This window comes from Stegostoma tigrinum, chromosome 20 (assembly GCF_030684315.1).
Source record: "Stegostoma tigrinum isolate sSteTig4 chromosome 20, sSteTig4.hap1, whole genome shotgun sequence".
NCBI lineage: Eukaryota > Metazoa > Chordata > Chondrichthyes > Orectolobiformes > Stegostomatidae > Stegostoma > Stegostoma tigrinum.
Window position 1 is genome coordinate 39,865,930 of NC_081373.1, and position 19,629 is coordinate 39,885,558.

The following is a 19,629-nucleotide window of genomic DNA, read 5'->3' on the forward strand; positions in this document are numbered from 1 at the left end:
ATTTGTCTGATGGACTGGGCTGTTTTCACAACACTAAAATTTCTTTTGGTCTTGGGAAGAGCAATTACATACCATGCTGTGAAGTATCCAGAAAGGACTTGCTAGGACTTGACGTTTTTATGAGAATGTTATTTATTACATTTTTACCTTTGGTGGATGAACAGAACTACACAAGTGCTAACTTTGATTTGTTGCCATTAATCAACATAGCTTTCTGGATTGTATACATTTCTGATGCATTGTCATGTGACATGATCAGTCAACCTATTTTGTAAATAACTTCAATCAGCAGTATCAAACAATTACCTGTTCATAACTGTGATAATATTTTCTTTATATTTTGTAGAATACTTATGTCTGGAGTCTGCCTACATTGACACTAATGGAGAAGTCTTGTTTGTATCACCAATGTGCAATGGTATGACGAATTACAAATTTTAACTTCTGTATTATGAATGTTATGTTCAAAATAAATAATGTAAAATGTCTTCAGCAGTGAGCAACTACTGTAAGCCTTATTTCATTGATTCACATTATTTCTGCTTAGGAAATCTGGATTCATTCTATTTGGCACCTGAATATGAAACACAAGGAGTGGTTACAGAAAAGGTTTGCTAACTATATTGAGAGTATTTCCTTGTAAAACCTTATAAGACCCTTTAGGTTTCTCTGAATTACTGTATTTTCTGAACAGGTTTGTGTTTATGGCATTGCAGCCATTTTGTGGGCAGCAGCTAAGTACAATGCTCCAATAAATCAGAAGTTACCATTGTCCAGAAATCTCAAGGATCTGCTCTTGGATATGGCAAAGAGAAATTCCAAAGAAAGACCTTCAATTACAGATGCACTGGAGGTATATGTTTCAAACTTGATATGTTCTAGCAAGCATTTTCTGTTCTATACTTCTTCTGCAGGTAGAGTCAAGGTAACCTCCCAGTTATTAAAATTAAATCTCTTAAAATCAATTCAATGACTTTTGATAACAGTGATGTGTGCATTCTGTGCTTCCAGCTTATCCAGTCAGTTGTAGTCCTGCAACCACCATCTATCTGCACTTGCTTGTCATTGACAGCAGTGATGATCATTCAGCACCAGTATTTTGATATGAATAGAAAATAATTTTTGTTACTTCAGGAATAATTAAAATAATGTTGAGAATTGAAAAAATACATGCAGTTAAATCAACCACATCACCATGATCTTTTCTAAATCAGTAAAGAATGTTCATGTAGAATCACTTTTACAGTGGAGTGTAATTCATCATCTTCAAGCTTTAGATAAGAGGGTTTTTTACAGCATCATTACTGAGCCTTAGGAAATGAAGGAAGATAACATTTTCAGCTCTGTGAATTGTCAGGGTTTAATTAGGATCAATCAGCTTTTTTATAAATGATGCAGGCGGAGTAATACTTTCACGAAGTAACAATATCACAAGTGATCGAACCGCAGTCTATATCTCAACAGAGATATATCTCAGGCTATATCTGGCCTGAGCAACCCCAGCGACTCACTCTACTACAATCTGTTTCTCAAAGAGAGCATTATATCCAAATAGTAACAACAATTCCAAAGAGTTCTATCTGAATATTAGCTTGGGAAGGATGTTTGTGTATATTCATTGAATTTGGTGTTTACTCATATTCATCGCATTCTTTTAGCATGGGTCTCCAAAGTAACCATCTGGGTGGTCTAAACTAAGATCAATAAATTTGCCAACTGGAGTTTGTGATGTTCTTTCATTCTGCTCACTTACGTTTTATTTAATCTATAGAAGTTAATGTAACATGTGAAGAGCTGAAGCCCATTTAATACTTTCTGTTTTGCTCTGAGCTGCATCCAGAAAGTTTACAGAAACCTGAAATTGCAAAGGACATCATCAGTCTTTTTGTTCATGTAATTTTTTTTATTCTCACAGATTTGTAATGATTATCTCAATAAACGTGGGATTGACAGTAGAGAGATTTTGATTCTGCTGAGGAATTCTGTTGTGCAGGTAGTTTTACATTCTCAAAAAATAATTTTATCTATAGACCCCTCCTTCATTGTTACTGAAATGTTAGCTTTAATTTCTGTTGCATCAGTGCCAGAACTGTGATAATGTTGCTTTCATTAGAATAAGCACATGAACTATATAAAAAGAGGTAATTAAAATAATGCTTGATAACATCATAAATTTGTATTGTTAATTTTACTTCCTTTCCCCTCAACAGAGCATGGATTTTGGATATTATTAACTTTGAAGCCTCATTTGATGCTGTGGTGATAACATCGTTTTTGATTCAACATTTCTTCTTTTGGTTTCTCTCATTTACCTTGAAGTTACCACAATGCAGGATAATCACCCTCACCGACTTTCCCTGTCAGTCAGTTATTCCCCTTCCGAGACTGTTGTGGTTAAGATCTTTCTTGTCTGAATCTTTCTACCTGGTCTCAGGCCTTCCTCTTCTCCTTCAGTACTCCCACAGATCCCCATTGAGCCTTAATGTTCTGGGTTCCTGGCATGGACCTTTCTTGTCACTTTCTATTCAGCACAATTTGTCCAGTTTACAGTCCTTCCTTGACCAAGTAGTTGTTCAGCAGGGACCTTGAGTCATTTTTCTACAATTAAATTAATCAATGTAATTCAAACAAATTGTTTGAAGAAAATGGAATGTTTAATGAGTTTTGAGAAGATTTGTAGCTCAGGTTGAGGTTCTGGATGTGAGTTTGCTCGCTGAGCTGGAAGATTAGTTTTCAGACGTTTCGTCACCATTCTAGGTAACATCATCAGTGAGCCCTCCAACGAAGCGCTGGTGTTATGTCCCGCTTTCTATTTATCTGGTTAGGTTTCCTTGGGTTGGTGATGTCATTTCCTGTTCTTTTTTCTCAGGGGATGGTAGATTGGCTCCAAGTCAATGTGTTTGTTGATGGAATTCCGGTTGGAATGCTATGCTTCTAGGAATTCTCGTGTATGTCTCTGTTTGGCTTGTCCTAGGAAGGATGTGTTGTCCCAATCAAAGTGGTGTCCTTCCTTATCTGTATGTCAGGATACGAGTGATAGTGGGTCATGTTGTTTTGTGGCTAGTTGATGTTCATGTATCCTGGTGGCTAGCTTCCTGCCAGTTTGTCCAATGTAGTGTTTGTCACAGTTCTTGCAAGGTATTTTGTAGATGACGTTCGTTTTATTTGTTGTCTGTATAGGGTCTTTTAAGTTCATTAGCTGCTGTTTTAGTGTGTTGGTGGGTTTGTGGGCTACCCTGATGCCAAGGGGTCCGAGTAGTTCCGACATTTCTGAAATGACTGCCAGACTACTCGGACCCCTTGGCATCAGGGTAACCCACAAACCCACTAACACACTAAAACAGCAGCTAATGAACTTAAAAGACCCTATACAGACAACAAATAAAATGAACGTCATCTACAAAATACCTTGCAAGAACTGTGACAAACACTACATTGGACAAACTGGCAGGAAGCTAGCCACCAGGATACATGAACATCAACTAGCCACAAAACAACATGACCCACTATCACTCGTATCCTTACATACAGGTAAGGAAGGACACCACTTTGATTGGGACAACACATCCATCCTAGGACAAGCCAAACAGAGACATACACGAGAATTCCTAGAAGCATGGCATTCCAACCGGAATTCCATCAACAAACACATTGACTTGGAGCCAATCTACCATCCCCTGATAAAAAAGAACAGGAAATGACATCACCAACCCAAGGAAACCTAACCAGATAAATAGAAAGCGGGACATAACACCAGCGCTTCGTCGGAGGCTCACTGATGATGTTACCTAGAATGGTGACGAAACGTCTGAAAACTAACCTTCTAGCTCAGCGAGCAAACTCACATCCAGAATGTTTAATCCCTAGCCTCCAGCCAAATTTGAAATGCTAGAGTTAGTCCTGGTTCGCTATTGTCTTTATCGCTGGTGGTGCTGGGGTGAAGGGTGGGGAAGAAACCCCTCCTGGCAAAACATAAAACATAATCTTACGGATTGAGACAAGAGTAATCAATGACCTCCTGGTAAAGGTTACAATGATCACAAACAAGATAGAAAGTAAATCTGGTGTGAAAGGGAGAAGTGTAGGTCAATGATTAGTGTTGTAAATAAAGGTAACCAACAGGGTATGAAGGCAGAGCCCATTACAGTATACTGGGAAGCCAGGTTAAAATGTAGGATTGTGGAATTGCAGTGGCAAATTTTAAGGAGGTTTATCCATGTGAGAAGGAAAGGCTGTTTGTGTAGGATGCATCATCTGTGGCTTAAAAAAGGATATTAAGAACTGTGTAAAGTTGAAAGAACTAGCATGCAATTCAGTAAAGTTGAGTGGATGGTCAAAGGATTGGGCAGACTTTACGTATCAGCAAAGAATGATGAAAAATATAGTAAAGACTCAGAAAGCATTAGAGAATGTTAGATAGCAAAGTAAAAATAGGTAAGGCTTTCTACAATAATTTGAATAGGAAAAGATTATCTAAAACTAGTGTTGCTCCTCTAGAAAGTAGCCAGGAGAACTGATAATGCAGAACAAATAAAGAGCGAAGGCTTTGAATGGAAATTTTATTTTGGTATTCATGACAGAGAGATTGCAGCACTCAGCCGTACAGAGGAATTTTGAGTGTTCTTGTACATGAATCACAGAATGTCAGCATGCAGGTTCTATGCATAATTAGGAAGGCAAATGGAATTCTGTATGTTTATTGCGAGAGGAACAGAAGATAACAGCATGGAAGTTTTACAGCATGTTATTGGGGAGCCCACATCTGGAATAGTGGTTAGTGTAGTTCAGTTTAGTTCAGAGATGGTGAAAGGTGGTGCTAAATGACTACAAGTGTTTATCTTTCATTTGGTCAATGCACATGTAAGATAAAAACCATTTGAATTGCAGTTGCTATGAATCAGGAACAAAAACAAAGTTGCTGGAAAAGCTCGGCAGCATCTGTGGAGGAGAAAACAGAGTTAACGTTTCGGGTCCAGGTCTGAGGAAGGGTCACCGGACCCGAAACATTAACTCTGTTTTCTCCTCCATAGATTCTGCCAGATCTGTTGAGCTGTTCCAGCAACTTTGTTTTTGAATATGAGTAATATATTCTTGTGTAAGTTGGTTGACTAATTTTAATATAATGATCATCATACTCAGGGCCTGTTCATTGCAGCTTATATTTTGAACTCTATCGGTAGTACAGACTTCCCACTCAGGCTTTTCCATAGATGCATGACATTTGCAATCAAGGCCTAATCGGGATTAATGGGATTGTGTTTCTGGATTTTCAGTTCCTAGCCATAATTATTTGAGAATTCAGGGAAATGGCACCCATCACTTTCCAAATTGTTACTCTCCGGAAACACTGATCCTTGCTGGGAGCAACTGAATGGGCTCCGGTGCCTTGGATGACTGCTGTGACTGTGTGTACTAAAGTGGAGAGCAAGTGTAGACTTTACCTAGAGCTGCACTCCCAACTTTAACAAACCTGGATTTTGAAGTGGAAAATTAGTGAAAGGAGAAAATGACTGAATGACATGCAGAATGAGTTCCATTAATATTTGCTATACTTTGTGTGATGAGGCTTTCATTGGCAGCATCTAGTAAGTGAGTGAACACATAGGGTAAGAATGGAGATGATGCTAAAAATGGCACTAGTCCTCAGTCGTGTGAAAGGCTGCAAATTTGTTATTCCACATTCCTCATGCACATTTCTGTGCCGAGTAAGCCAGGTGCTGCTTCTTCAGAGAATCTGAATTGCCTCTTCCCACACAGTTCTGTTCTCAGCATTCTGTGCCACCTGTCCGGGGAGGAAAAGAGCATATGTGGAAATTCACACTATTGGGAGGAGATATAGAAATAAATCAGCCATTGTGCAGCAACAGTTGGAATGATTATAGTAATATGCGTCATTGCAGCTAAGTTAGTAAAATCGGATGTTTCCAGCAAAGTTGTTAGCAATGGGAAAACTGAAGATATTTCAAAGGTGGCCTGTGGTTAACTGGAGCTGTAAGGCAAACATTAGTATGAGTGACAGATAGTAGAGAGATCATAAAAGATTGCAATTGTGTCAGACCTATAAGAATTGAAAGATTCTTCATTCATACCTACAAGCCCTTTTAGATTGCTTTTTCTTACTTTGTGGCAGATCAGAACTAGATTTTAAGGTCACAACGTTCAGCTCTGTAGTCCCACTGAAACCAGCACAATCAAAACTAGATATCTTCACATTGTTAGGTATTGCTCTTTCAGTCAGTGAATGACATGCAAGATACTTCACACTGGGAGAGGTCTTACCTTTCATTTAATAAAAGCTTTTGCAGGGAGCAAGTTGAAACCTCCCAGGCTACTTTGATGCATATTCTGCAAATTTGGACTGTGTAGGTCCAATTAATGCTCTGTGCTAATCACTCATTCACAGTGATATACTTCCAAGTCAGCATGGTAAGTGGCTTGGAGGGGAACTTGCAGGTGCTGGTATTTCCAATGTATCCGTTGCCCTTGATCTTCTAGATGGATGTGGGTATGAGTTTAGAAGTTGCTGTGTTTTTCTGGTGAATTTCTGCAGTGTTTCTTGTAGATCGTACACACTGCTGCTACTGAACATTGGTATTGAAGGGAATGGATGCTTGTGGATGTGGTGTTAGTCAAGTGGTCTGTGTTGTCCTGGATGGTATTACATTTCTTGAGTGTTGTTGGAGTGCGCCCCTCTAGGCAAGTGGGGAGTATTCCATCACACTCCTGACTTGTGCCTTGTAGGTGGTGGACAGGCTTAGAGAAGTCAGGAGGTGAGTTACTCAATCCAGCATTCCTAGCCTCTGACCTGTTCTTGTAGCCACAGTATTTATATGGTGAGTCCAGTTGAGTTTCTGGTCAATGATAACTCCCAGAGTGTTAATAATGGAGGATTCAGTGATGGTAATGGCATTGAATGTCAAGGGGCAGTGGTTAGATTGTATCTTATTGGTGGTGATGCCATTGCCTGGCATTTGTGCAGCATAAACGTTACTTGCTAATTGTCAGTCCAAGTCTGGAAATTGTCCAGATCTTGTTGCATTTGAACATGGACTGCTTCAGTATCTGAGGAGTCACGAATGGTGTTGGATGTTGTACAATCATCAGCGAACATACCCACTTCTGACCTTATGATGGAGGGAAAGTTGTTGATGTAGCAGCTGAAGATGGTTGGGCATAGGACAGTACCTTGAGGAACTCCTGCAGAGATGTCCTGGTGCTGAGCAGACTGAGCTCCAACAGCCGTCTTCATGTGTGCCAAGTATGACTTCAACCAGTGAAGAGCTTGCCTGGTTTTGCTAGGGCTCCTGAATGCCATATTTGGTCGAATGCAGCCTTCATGTCAAGGGCTGCCACTCTCACCTCACCTCTGGAATTCCGCTGTTTTGTCCATGTTTGAACCAAGACTGTAATGAGGTCGGGAGTTGAGCAGCCCTGGCAGAACCCAAGCTTGGCGTCACTATGCGGGTTATTGTTGAGCAGGTGCTGCTTGTTAGCACTGTTAATGACACCTTCCATCACTTCATTGATGATCAAGAGTATACTGATGGGGCGGTCATTCTCCAGATTGGATTTGTCCTGCTTTTATGCAGAGGACATACCTGGGCAATTTTCCACATTGTGTGGGGTAGATGCCAGTTTTGGAACTTCACTGGAACAGCTTGTCTTGGTGGATGGCAAGTTTTGGAGCATAAATCATTAGCACTATTACCAGAATATTGTCAGGGCCCATAGCTTTGACAATATTCAGTGTCTCCGACATTTCTTGATACTAAGTTGAGTGAATCAGTTTGGGTGAAGAGTGGTGCCTGTAATGCTGGGGAGCACTGGAGGAGGCTGAGAGGGATCTTACCTTTTGCACTGATGTGCTGAGCTCTTACATGATTGAGGATGGGAATATTTGTGGAGCCTCCCCCTCCAGTGAGTTGTTTTCTTATCCACCACCATTCACAACTGGATGTCGCAGGACTGCAGACCTTAGATCTGATCCATTAGTTGAGGGATCGCTCATCTCTGTCTATCACTTGCTCCTTATGCTGTTTGGCATGGAAGTAATCCTGTCTGGTGGCTTCACCAGGTTGACACCTCAGTTTCACGTATGCCCGGTGCTAATCCCAGCATGCTGTCCACTACTCTCCATCGAACCAGGGTTGATCCCCTGGCTTGATTGTAGTGTTGAGTGTCAGAAATGCCTGGCCTTGAAGTTACAGATAATCCTGGAGTACAATTCTGCTGCTGTTGATGGCCCACAGCGCCTCATGGGGGCCCAGTCTTTAGTTGCTAGATCTATTTGAAATCTGTCCCATGTAGTATAGTGGTAGTGTCACACAACATAATGGAGGCTTTCTCAATGTGAAGGTGGGACTTCATCCCTGCAAGGACTGTGCAGTGTTCACTCTTAACAATACTGCCATAGAAAGATGCGTCGGCAGCAGGCACATTACTAAGGATGAGGTTAAGGATGTTGTTCCCCCTTGTTGATTCCCTTACCATCTGCCACAGACCCAGTATACCAGCTTTGTCCTTTAGGATTCAACCAGTATGATCTGTCAGGCTACTGCTGAGCCACAGATATTGACATTCCCCACCCAAACTACATTCTGCACCCTTGCACCCTCAATGCTTCCTCCAAGTGTTGTTCATTATGCAGGAGTGCTGATTCATCAGCTGAGGGAGGGTAGTACATGATAGTCAGCAGAAAGTTTCCTTGCTGTTCAACCTGACACCATGAAACTGCATGGGGTCCAGAGTCATTGTTGAGGACTTCCAGGGCAACTCCCTCTCGACTGTGTACTGCTGCGCCATCACCTCTGCTGGGTCTGTCCTACCAGTGGGACAGGATATATACAGTGATGGTGTTGTCCGGGTCTTTGTCTGTTAGGTATGATTCCGTGGGTATGACTATGTCAGGCTGCTGCTTGTCTAGGCCGTGAGACAACTCTCGCAATTTTGGCATTATCCTCCGGATGTTAGTAAAGAGGACTTTGCTGGGTCCAACAGGGCTGTTTTTGCTGTTGTCTGAATGGTTTCATTTCTTTCTTGAGTCTTTGTCATCATTGATGCAACTAAGTGGTTTGCTAGGCCATTTCAGAGGGGAGTTGAGAGTGAATCACATTGCTGTGTGCCTGGAGTCATATGTAGGTCAGACCAGGTGAGGATGGTGGTTTCCTTTCTTGAAGGACATGAGTGAACCAGATGTACATTTCTGACAAATGACAATAGCTTCGTGGCCATCAGTAGATTCATAATTCTGGATTTTTTTAAAACTAGAAACTGAATTCAGATTCCACCATCTGCCATGGCAGGATTTGTGCCTGAGTCCTAGAACACTAGCTGAGTTTCTGGGTTGATAGTCTGATGATAATACCACTAGGCCGTCGCCTCCCCCACATCCCCTTCATTTTAAGGCAGGCTGCCATTCCTGTTGCCTTCAAGCTAACATGAAGAACCAGTGGCTGTCTGCTTGGACAGTAGGTCTATGGCTTCTCTCCACCTCTTCACCAGACAGGACATAGCATGAGAGCAGTACAACACAACTCTGTAGATTCCCTAATTATTTATTTATGAACTTGTCTGTACGACAAGTGTTGCTTGTGTTTTCTCACAAAAGGAGAGATCTTCTCGCTTTCTTCTTTGACTGCTACATCTCAAAAACAAACAAAGAAAAATGCATTGTTTGAGAAAGTTGTACTGGAAAGCCAATTGGTCGTTGGCCTTTAATGCAATATTTTAGCCATAAAGACTTAGTAGTAGGATGAAGCAGATGGAAAGCAAAATGAAAAACTGTGGAGGAACATGATGATGAGACAGTGCCCTATTGAAACCAGATTCTCAGTAAGTAATCAGTCAGCTGGTCTGGATTGTAGTCGTCTTGGAGGTACCACCTCCTCCTGCTGCAGTGGTTTTGCTATGCACATTTCCAATAGCTCCCCCCTTAAAACAGCAAGGTGGTGGAGGTAACAGCAGTTCCCCATGACCTTTAAAACTGACTCTGGTGAGTAATGCAGGGCTGTTCCCTTGCAGCTCAGGCACTAGAATATTGCCTGAGAATTCACGGTTTGTTTCACAGTGTTCAGCCAATAGTAACATCGATTCCACTTCGCTGAAAATGATGATTTATCAAATGAACAGGCAGCACGAAGCTTGTGTGAAATGGACAGAAAGAAAACCACAACATTCGTGCATCAAAAACCAAAGTAGTTGTTAGCCCAGATCTATGATGAATGTGGGAAAATGTTTTCTCTCAGGATTTATAGCACACAAAATGCTTTTTATTTCAGCAGCCATAAACAAACAGGATTTCTGCAGACTTACTGTGATGAAGATAAAGGATGGGAACAGGAACAGGGAGGGACAGGAGTTTTCAGTTCAAATGCAAGGAAAACATTAATTACTGAGGAATTCTTTTCAAATAGCCCCATTACTGTACTTTATAATGATAATTATATGACTTTTGGAATATTGTGACTGGGTTATACTGGACCACATGCTCTGCTTGGTTATTTTAGTGCTGAACATAGAATGGGAAAGTTAATTTCTGTAGTCTGTGTTATGTAAATAATTTCACTTCATTCCCTTGCTTTCTGACTAGGGAAGTTGGAAAGTGATGGAAGGCAGCAGAGACCTGACAAACTTTTGCTGCCTGAAGAATTAGCTTAATTTAGAAAAGATCTCCATCTGCTCCGTCACCTGCTTTTTGGTTGATTTTTGTAATTTTTGACCAATAATGATTTAATAGTCTCACCTTTACCTCATATCAACACTAGATGCCAGAGATACTCTCACTTAAACACATGATGGGAAATTTGTTGTAATATTTACCCCTCCCATTCTTTGATATTAAAAATATTTTGGATCAACTGATTATACACCCACATTTTAGCAGAACGTACAAGAACAAGCAAGAGTAATTCAGAGAGCTGCAGAAGTATCTTTGAAATAAATTCTTGCACATTTCCCTGGAGAAGCATCAAATGTCCTACTCACCTGGGTCAAAAGAAAACAAGGTCCTCAATGTAACAGTAAGTGAAAATTTAGGAGTGTTCTGCTAAATTGTAAACGTTTCTGAAAGGTGATATTGTGCAGTTGCTGCAGTACCATTGTATGACTGCTGATGGTGCTGATGGATTTTATAAAAGCTTTCTATGTCCATTACAATGTTAGCACAAAACTCTGTATAAAGACCAAGATAATAAAATGTGAGGCTGGATGAACACAGCAGGCCAAGCAGCATCTCAGGAGCACAAAAGCTGACGTTTCGGGCCTAGACTCTTCATCAGAGAGGGTCTAGGCCCGAAACGTCAGCTTTTGTGCTCCTGAGATGCTGCTTGGCCTGCTGTGTTCATCCAGCCTCACATTTTATTATCTTGGAATCTCCAGCATCTGCAGTTCCCATTATCTCTGTTGACCCATTTTGATTGTTTCAACTGCACAAAATAAGCAACAGCTATTTTCTGGCTCATTCTGCTGGGTAATGCCTTGACCAATCAGCGTCAATCATCTGCTTTAAATTTAGGTAAAGCTTAGCAATTAACTGTCAGTCATCATCTAACTCATTTATTTCCCATGGCGACACCTTCACCAATTAGAGTCCACTTGCCAACAAACCAACATTCTGTTCTTCCCTTTACATTGGTATTCTTGTGAATTGTCCAGACAAATGCAGGACAAAAAGCTTTAAAAATATGTGGGTTCTTTCAGCAAAACTCAAGTTCTGTTGTTATCACATTATTATTTATTACAGCAAAGCTATGTGTTTCACATTTCATCCGTCTTCCAGGTTTAAGGTTGGACAGCAGGGCTTCTGGGTCTTAGGAAGTCTGACAGATAAAAAGAGACAAGAAACATGGAACTTAGGAACAGGGATACACAATTGAGCTCTTCAAGCCTGCTCTACCTTTCAATAAGATCATGACTGATCTGGCTATAGTCTCAATAATACTTACCTGTCATATGCCTGCATCACTTGATTCCCTTGTCTCTTTGAGTCAGCCTTGAATAACCCAGCCTTTATTGCTTTCTGGGCAAAGAATTCCACAGACTTAATGAGGCTCTGAGGGAAAATATATTTCTTCATCTCTGTCTTAAATAGTAAACATCTTATGGTTAAACTGTATTGACTCATTCTAGTTTTCTCCATAAGAAGAAACACTGTCCCAATATGTGCCCTACCAATGCTGTTGGGATCTGATACGTTTTAATGATATTCCCTCACAATTTTTAAACTCCAACTTATCCAAACATAATGCATAAGATAAGCTTTTCATCCAAAGAATGAGTTAAATGATCCTTTGCTGAATGGCTACTAATTCATTGTCAGCATTTTTCAAGAAGGAAGTGTAAAACAGTACACAGTATTCCAGACGTGACTTCAACATGGCTATGTACAGCTGCTGTAAAACTTCTCTATGTTTATATTCCATTCCTCCCATTGTCCAAAGATGTGCAGTTTAGGTGGATTGGCCATAGTGTCCAGAGTTGTGCGGGTGACGTGGATTAGCAAATTAGCCAATGGGAAATGCAGAATTATAAGGAAAGGGTAGAGAGGGTGGATCTGGGCAGGATGCTCTTCAAAGGGTCAGTGTGGACTTGATGAGCCAAATGGCCTGCTTCTGTACGATAGGGATTTTGTGATGATCCTGTGATGCCCAGAACTCTGTCCCTCTGAGCTCTGTAACGTCTCACCAGTTAAATGATATATTGTTTTCTATTTTTTTCTGTCAAAATCGATGAGTTCATGTTTTCCAATATCATTCACCAGCTGCTAAGTTTTTACCCACTTCCATAATCTCTTTCTATTCCTCTGCAGATTCTCTGTACTTAAAGGACCACTGAATTGCTAGGGTGTTATAAAGCAACAAATTGGTCCATTCTGGACCGGCTCGCTAAGCATTTTCACTTGATGCCAAACTCCTGCCTTTTCTCCTGCACATTGCTTCCATTTCAATAATCATTCAGTACCCTCTTGAATGCCTTAGTTAGAGTCATAGAGATGTACAGCATGAAAACAGACCCATCAATCCAACTCTTCCATGCTGACCAGATATCCTAAATTAATCTAGTCCCATTTGGCACATGTCCCTCCAAACCTTTCCTATTTGCATACCCAACCAGATGCCTTTTGAATGCTGTAATTGTAGCAGTCTCCACCACGTCCTTTGCAGCTCATTCCATACTCACACTGCCCACTAGGTGAAAAATGTTCCTCTTAAGTCCCTTTTAAATCTTTCCCATCTCACCTTAAACCCATGCCATCTAGTTTTGAACTTGCCAATCCTGACCTTTTCTGTTCATGCGATCCATGCCTATTATGTTTTATAAACCTCTCTCATGTCACCTCTCAGCCTCTGACTCTCCAGAGAAAGTAGCCTCAGCCTATTCAGCCCCTCCCTATAGCTCAAACCCCAATCCCTGCAACATCCTTGTAAATATTTTCTTCGCCCTTTCAAGTTTAATAACATCTTTCCTATAGCAGGGAGACCAGAACTGAGTGCAGTATTTCAAAAGTGGTCTAGCAAATGTCCTGTACATCTGCAACAAGACCTCCTTGAAACTGCTACTTTAACACTCTGGGCTGTGCATTCCATAATCAAACCATCTGCTATGTGATGTTTCTTTTCCCCTCATATTTGCTTCTTTTGCAAAAAACTTTAAAACTCTGACCAATGGCTCTCAACCCTTTGCATGAGGGGACAGCTTCTCCCTATCTACTCTATATAGACTACTGGGATTTTGTAAACTTCAATTAAACCTCCCATTAGCCTTTACCTGTTCAAGGGAGACAATCCCAATTTTTTGAATCTGCACTCATTGGTGAAGCTTCGCATCCCTGGAAACATTCTTGTTAACCTGATCTGCATTCTTTCCAATGCATTCACTTGTCCCCAAAGGTGCAGCACCCAGAACTGGCTGAAATCTAATAAGTGTTCTTTACAAATTCAGTATTATTTGCCTACATGGGTACTCTATGCCCCTATAACGAAGCCTAGGATAATTTGCACAGGCAATGGCAGGTCTTTAAATAATTATTACATGATTTATGGGAACTATACGTTCCTTCAAAACGCAAATCTCAAAGGAAAATGTCAGCCAACTGTGGCTAAAAAAGGGAATTCAGGATTTTATAAAATTTAAAGAAAAGACCAATTCTGGTGTCAGAAGTAGAAGTAAATCTGAGGATAGAAAGTGTTTTATACAATAAATGAGGGCCAAGAAGCTGATAAAGAAAGGGAGAATAAAATACAAATGTAATCCAACAAAATACATAACATAAACTAGAAAAGCTCCATAGGTACATAAAAAGGAAACATTTGTCTAAAATGAACATGGGCCCATGACAGACAGAGCCAGTAGAATTTATAATTGGGAATGGGTAAATAGTGGAAAAACTAAATGATTACTTTGTATCTGATTTTGCTGAGGAAGGTACAAGGTATCTACCAGGACAAAGGCCCCAAGTGGCTGAGGAGAATAAGGAGTTGAAGAAAATTGGTTTTAGCAAGAAGACTACATTTGACAAATTAAGGAAGCTGCAAGTTGATAAATTTCCAAGACCTGATGGTCTATATCCCAGAGTTTAAAGGAGGTGGGTACCGATGGTCAATGCATTGGTAATCATTTTCCAAATTCTTATGGATTCTGGACTGATTCCTGCAGATTGGAAGATAGCAAATATCACCTACTATTTAAGAAGGCAGTAAGAGAGAAAACAAGGAACAAACCTATTAACCGTACATCAGTAGTAGAGAAAGTGCTAGAATTTATTTAAAGGATAAACAGACATTTGGATAATAATGATTTGATTGGGCATAGTCAGCATGGATTTGTGAATGCGGAAATGGTTTTTGATGAACAGGTTAAAATTTTTTGAAGATGTAACTGAAAAGATTGATAAAGATGAGCCAATGAACATAGCATGCGTAGATTTTCAGAAATCTTTTGATAAAGCCACACACAGGAGACTGTTAGGTTGAAGCACATTGGATAGGAGATAGTGTATTGGCATCGGTTAATGGTTTGGATAACAGACAGAAAGCAGAGAGAAGGAATAAATGTGTCATTCTCACATTGGCAGGCTGTGACTAGTGGGGTACTATGAAAATCACTCCTTGGACTCCAGCTGTTCACATTGTATATCAATGATTTGGAGGTGAGAAACAAATGTAATATTTCAAATTTGTGGCTGATACATAGTTAACTGGGAATACATGTTGTGAGGAAGATGCAAATGTCTTCAGGAGGATTTGGACAGGCACAGTGAACAGTCAAGAACATGGCAAATGGAATATAATGTGGAAGAAATATGAGGTTATCCATTGTGGTGGGAGGAATGGATATGCACAGCATTTCTTAAATTATGGGAGTTGGAAAGTGTAAATGGACAAAGGGACCAAGGTGCTCCTACTCACCATTCAGTATACTTCTTTGTATTAAATTGTATCACCTCATACTTTGCAGTGAATTTCATCTGCCACCTATCCAGCTGCACCAACAATTTGACAATGTCTTTTTGAAGCTCCTGCACTTTCCTCTTCACAGTTTACAATTCTTCACAGTTTTGTCTCATCCATAAACTTTGAAATTGGCCCCTGAAAACCAGTATCTAGGTTTAGTATCAAAAGATCTATCATTCTCTATCCTGAATATACTCAACAGTTGAGCATTCACAGCTAGAGAGGGGTAGAAAAATTTGAGCGAATCAATTTTTTCCAATCTCAATCCGACTTCTTATGCTGTGACTGACTCCATGGCCTAGATTCTCCAGCTAGGCCTTGCACAAGTCCCAAAACAAATTAGAAACTTCTATTTACTTATCACGTAGTTTAAAGTAATGACATCTTCAAGTCCTTCAGAGGTACACTGGATGGTCAATCAAGATTGTTCCCAACTGGACTGGGGTTCGGATAGTGAAACTTAGATTCTGCATAAATGCAATAAAGTTGCCAATTTCCACCTCTTCTTATGGTAGTTGGTTGGATGTACAGCCATCAGATTCTCTTCTGGTTATGAGGTCACAGTAAACTAAATTCCTTTTTTGTAAGGCGCAATTAATGGATTTTATAAAGAGTTTGTAATTCATGCTGTTAAATTAACAGCCAGTAATGTCCAAGATGTTTCCAAGATATATCTTCAGTTATTTAGAGAAAAGAAATATTTTCCTCATGATGCTTTTTCCTGTTATTCAGATAATAGTTGTAAGCATGATCTTAAAACCATTCTAAAAGTTTATTTAAACAAGATATCGCATGAAGAGTAAAGGATTCCTTAGGGTTTGTTTATTTTGATATCCATGAGAAATTCCAAAATGCATTTCTTTGAGAAAGAAGAAAATGTAATATCTAACTTTTCCTTTATATTGATCTTTACCACAAGTTCTCTATTAACATTTTCCCTTGTCTGGTTTGTGTATACAATTTTCCAAAGACTATATTCAATCTTTTCTGTAAATATAGTGCCCACAGACAAAGTAATGTGAATTCACAGCTGTTCATTTTTATTTTAGAATTACCACAGAAAAGGAACAGATGTCATTGGATTGAACTTCAAAATGAAGAAACTGGAATTTTCAAATTCTCCACTGGGACATACAGATTTGGCCCAAGAATCCTCTCGACTTGGTACTGATTATTATTAGAATAGTGCACACTTTCATATTACTGGCAAAAGCATGATCATTGAATTTTCTTTCTTTTTCATTCATTATTTATAGGATTTGTACCTCTTGCTAGTGACAGTAAGCTGACAGCTGTAAAAGGCCCAATTCCTTGTCAGTATTCTGTAAAGAGCAAGTCCCCTTCCAAACTTCCAGAGGCCTTCACTTCCCCAGCCACCCATTTCAAACCTATAATACTCACAGAGCACAAAGAGAAAACAAGGTAATAATGCATTAATAATATAAGAAAGCAAATCCCCATGAGTATTATAATTTGTGTCAAGGACTGATATTGGGAATTAGAATATTAAAAAATATTCAGCAAAATTATATATTTTTCACATTATATACAAAACATAGTTATTGACTAATCCACTGGTTACATTTTTAATGGTTCTGATATTTAAAATTGTGTTATTTAGATAATCAGACAAGTGCAATAACAGTCAAAACATGTCTCTGAATAAGGTTAACTTTACTGAATCAATGAAAGGATTCTTTGAACTAACTTCACTCCTCCAAATGAATAAAAAATACAGCCACGAATTTTTACAGCATACATGATAAAAATGTTCTTATTTGGGAATTTTTTTATCATTTTCAATAGCATGTGTTTCTTCATCCTTTGTGCAGAATGAAATCATTCATTATGTTTGTTCTCTTGTGTAGCATGTAGTTACATTTTGTTTCTGTGCCAAATATACTGTTGTTTTTATAATTTTGTGAAATATTTTAATTGTGTAAGTGGCATTAGGTGGAAATGGTATAATGCATATGATTCTGGTTTTATTTCTGGATATTGCAAGAATATTTTTGAGTTTCAGTGGGTCATAGTTTAATCAACAGACTTCTACACTGAAGAGGTATGTAATATTATTTCCTTTAGAAGGAAGGTCTCCTTACTCTGTCATAAAATCTTGGGACTAGGGTGGGGGTTGGAGAAAACAGCGGGAATAATTTCAACATTCATTTGCACTTGGGATTTCCCACTTTATTTGGAGGTAGTTCAATTTTTCTCATTTCATTTTCTAGCATTCTTCATTTCTGCATGAATTAAGAATCTAAGTACATGGGATTGAAACATTTGCAACCTGTTCAAAATTACTTTCAACACTTTCTGCACATTAAGTACTTATCTTTGTAAATTGATGTTTCTCCTATTCCAACAGTGTCAAAGTATCAAGTAAAACTGCAACAGCCAAACAGCTTGTTAAACCTCTGAAACAGGAGAACCAGGGAGCAATGTCCATGGAAGATATTAAAAATGATATAATTGTGGAAGCATCTGCTGTGAACTTTAAATGTTTTGAGAGCACTACTCACACACCAGCATCTTTGGAATCTTTGTCAGACCAGACTAAAAGCAGCTCAATCCATTCTGCCAACCATTCTCCCACAGTTAAAAACAAAACGAATCTAGCACAAACAATTTATTTGACGCACCAGAAAACAAGTTGTAACTCTGATTCTTCAGCTGTTTCCACTTTTCCAACAAACAATGAACTTCAAAACTCAAAAATGGAGATACTAACTTCACCACCTGGTCAATCATTTGTGCCAGAACAGGTATCAGTTCTGCCGAACACTTCTGGATATGAGTTAAATAGAGACTTCTCAGAATCTACAGCACTTTCACACAGGGACTCTGGCAGAAGCAGTGGGAACTGTTCAAATTATATTGGATCACAGTTGCAGAACACATCCAGTTCCACACTTGATGGCAATATGGATCAATGGCCTAAGATGAAAACATACACTCTACTGGAACCTTCCACTAACAGTTCCAGTGAATTTGTTAAGTTTGACAGTGTTGTCTCAGCAGTGCCATTGTCTGAAGGATGTGATTTTGCACGGGAGTCATTGGAAACTGAAAATGAAATAAAACCATTCACAGCTGTTCCAAACATTACAACAGAAATTTCAGAAAATGTCCACTTAACTTCTGCATGCATCTCATCATGTTGTCATGACAATTTAGTGGCAATAAATTCATCAAGCCCAGAACCTGTCAGTCTTTTGCAGAAAGCAGTTCAGCTCATAAAAGAAGAGTTTGCATTTGATGGTTACTTAGAGAATGGTGAAGAAGCCCATGTCATGGGTAGATGATCTTTATTTTAACATAGAAATTATTTTATAAATAACTATATAAAGGAGAAAAATCATAACATTTTTAATATGAGTTTTAGTTTTTTGAATAACTGCTTTAGTTTTATTGAACATCCTAAAGTCACAGCATAAAGCATTGGTTTGTTTGAGCCCTGATATTAAACTCAATCAAATGGCACACAGGGAGCAGGTACAAATAGAAAAAAGACCTTTGGAGGGTTTACACTTAATTTTGATGTGCCATCATTTAAACCAATAATGTTTTCGGCATTGGAGAACTGTTCTTCCAGATGGGTGAATGGAGGCCTGTTTAACGTGCTAAAGTTGAGGCAGATGATGTAATTGGTATTCTATTTAACAAATAAAAATTGTGGTGTATCTGTACAATGCCAAATCCTCTCAGTGAACCATGTCAGCAGAATAGCCAGGGAATATTTAACAGAAAAAGCACTGAAGCTTCCTTGTCAATGAGGAAGAGCAGTAGGCCTCCCGCAAAGTTTTTAAGGATGTTTTGAGCCTCTGCAGCCCTAAACCTTCTGCCTCCCTCTCACCAACAGCAGAAAATTTAGTGCTAACACCTGTTAGAAGCTGCTGCCAACATGGAAGCGACTGACAACTTCCACCCCCCCCCCCCCCCCCCAACAACTCGCAGGTGGTGTTAGCCTCCTGCCTAATTCCCTGTTCCCTGACTGCTACTCTGTTCCATCAGGAAGCAATGCTGACATGTTTATTTGATTGAGGACTTAGTAGGCCTGGTCTCAAACTTGGGAGGCTAGTCATTGTGAAAACATTGAATCCTGTTAAAATGCTTGTTGTCTTTCATGAGCAATAATCATAGATCAAAGTGAAAATTTGGAATCAGGAATTAATATGGA

At 39.4% G+C, this 19,629-nt stretch overlaps 1 protein-coding gene across 4 annotated transcripts in view; it reads left to right on the top strand.

The window, feature by feature from the left end:
- The window catches only part of LOC125461975 (kinase non-catalytic C-lobe domain-containing protein 1), a 195,557-nt gene that overhangs the window by 103,360 nt on the left and 72,568 nt on the right, over positions 1 to 19,629 (top strand). For all 4 annotated transcript variants that reach the window (XM_048551413.2, XM_048551414.2, XM_048551415.2 and 1 more), the window contains 7 exons: positions 347 to 418; positions 548 to 609; positions 695 to 853; positions 1,916 to 1,993; positions 16,499 to 16,613; positions 16,706 to 16,871; positions 17,818 to 18,746. In XM_048551413.2, coding sequence (XP_048407370.1) covers positions 347 to 418; positions 548 to 609; positions 695 to 853; positions 1,916 to 1,993; positions 16,499 to 16,613; positions 16,706 to 16,871; positions 17,818 to 18,746 — 1,581 coding nt within the window. The remainder of the gene's footprint in view (positions 1 to 346; positions 419 to 547; positions 610 to 694; positions 854 to 1,915; positions 1,994 to 16,498; positions 16,614 to 16,705; positions 16,872 to 17,817; positions 18,747 to 19,629) is intronic.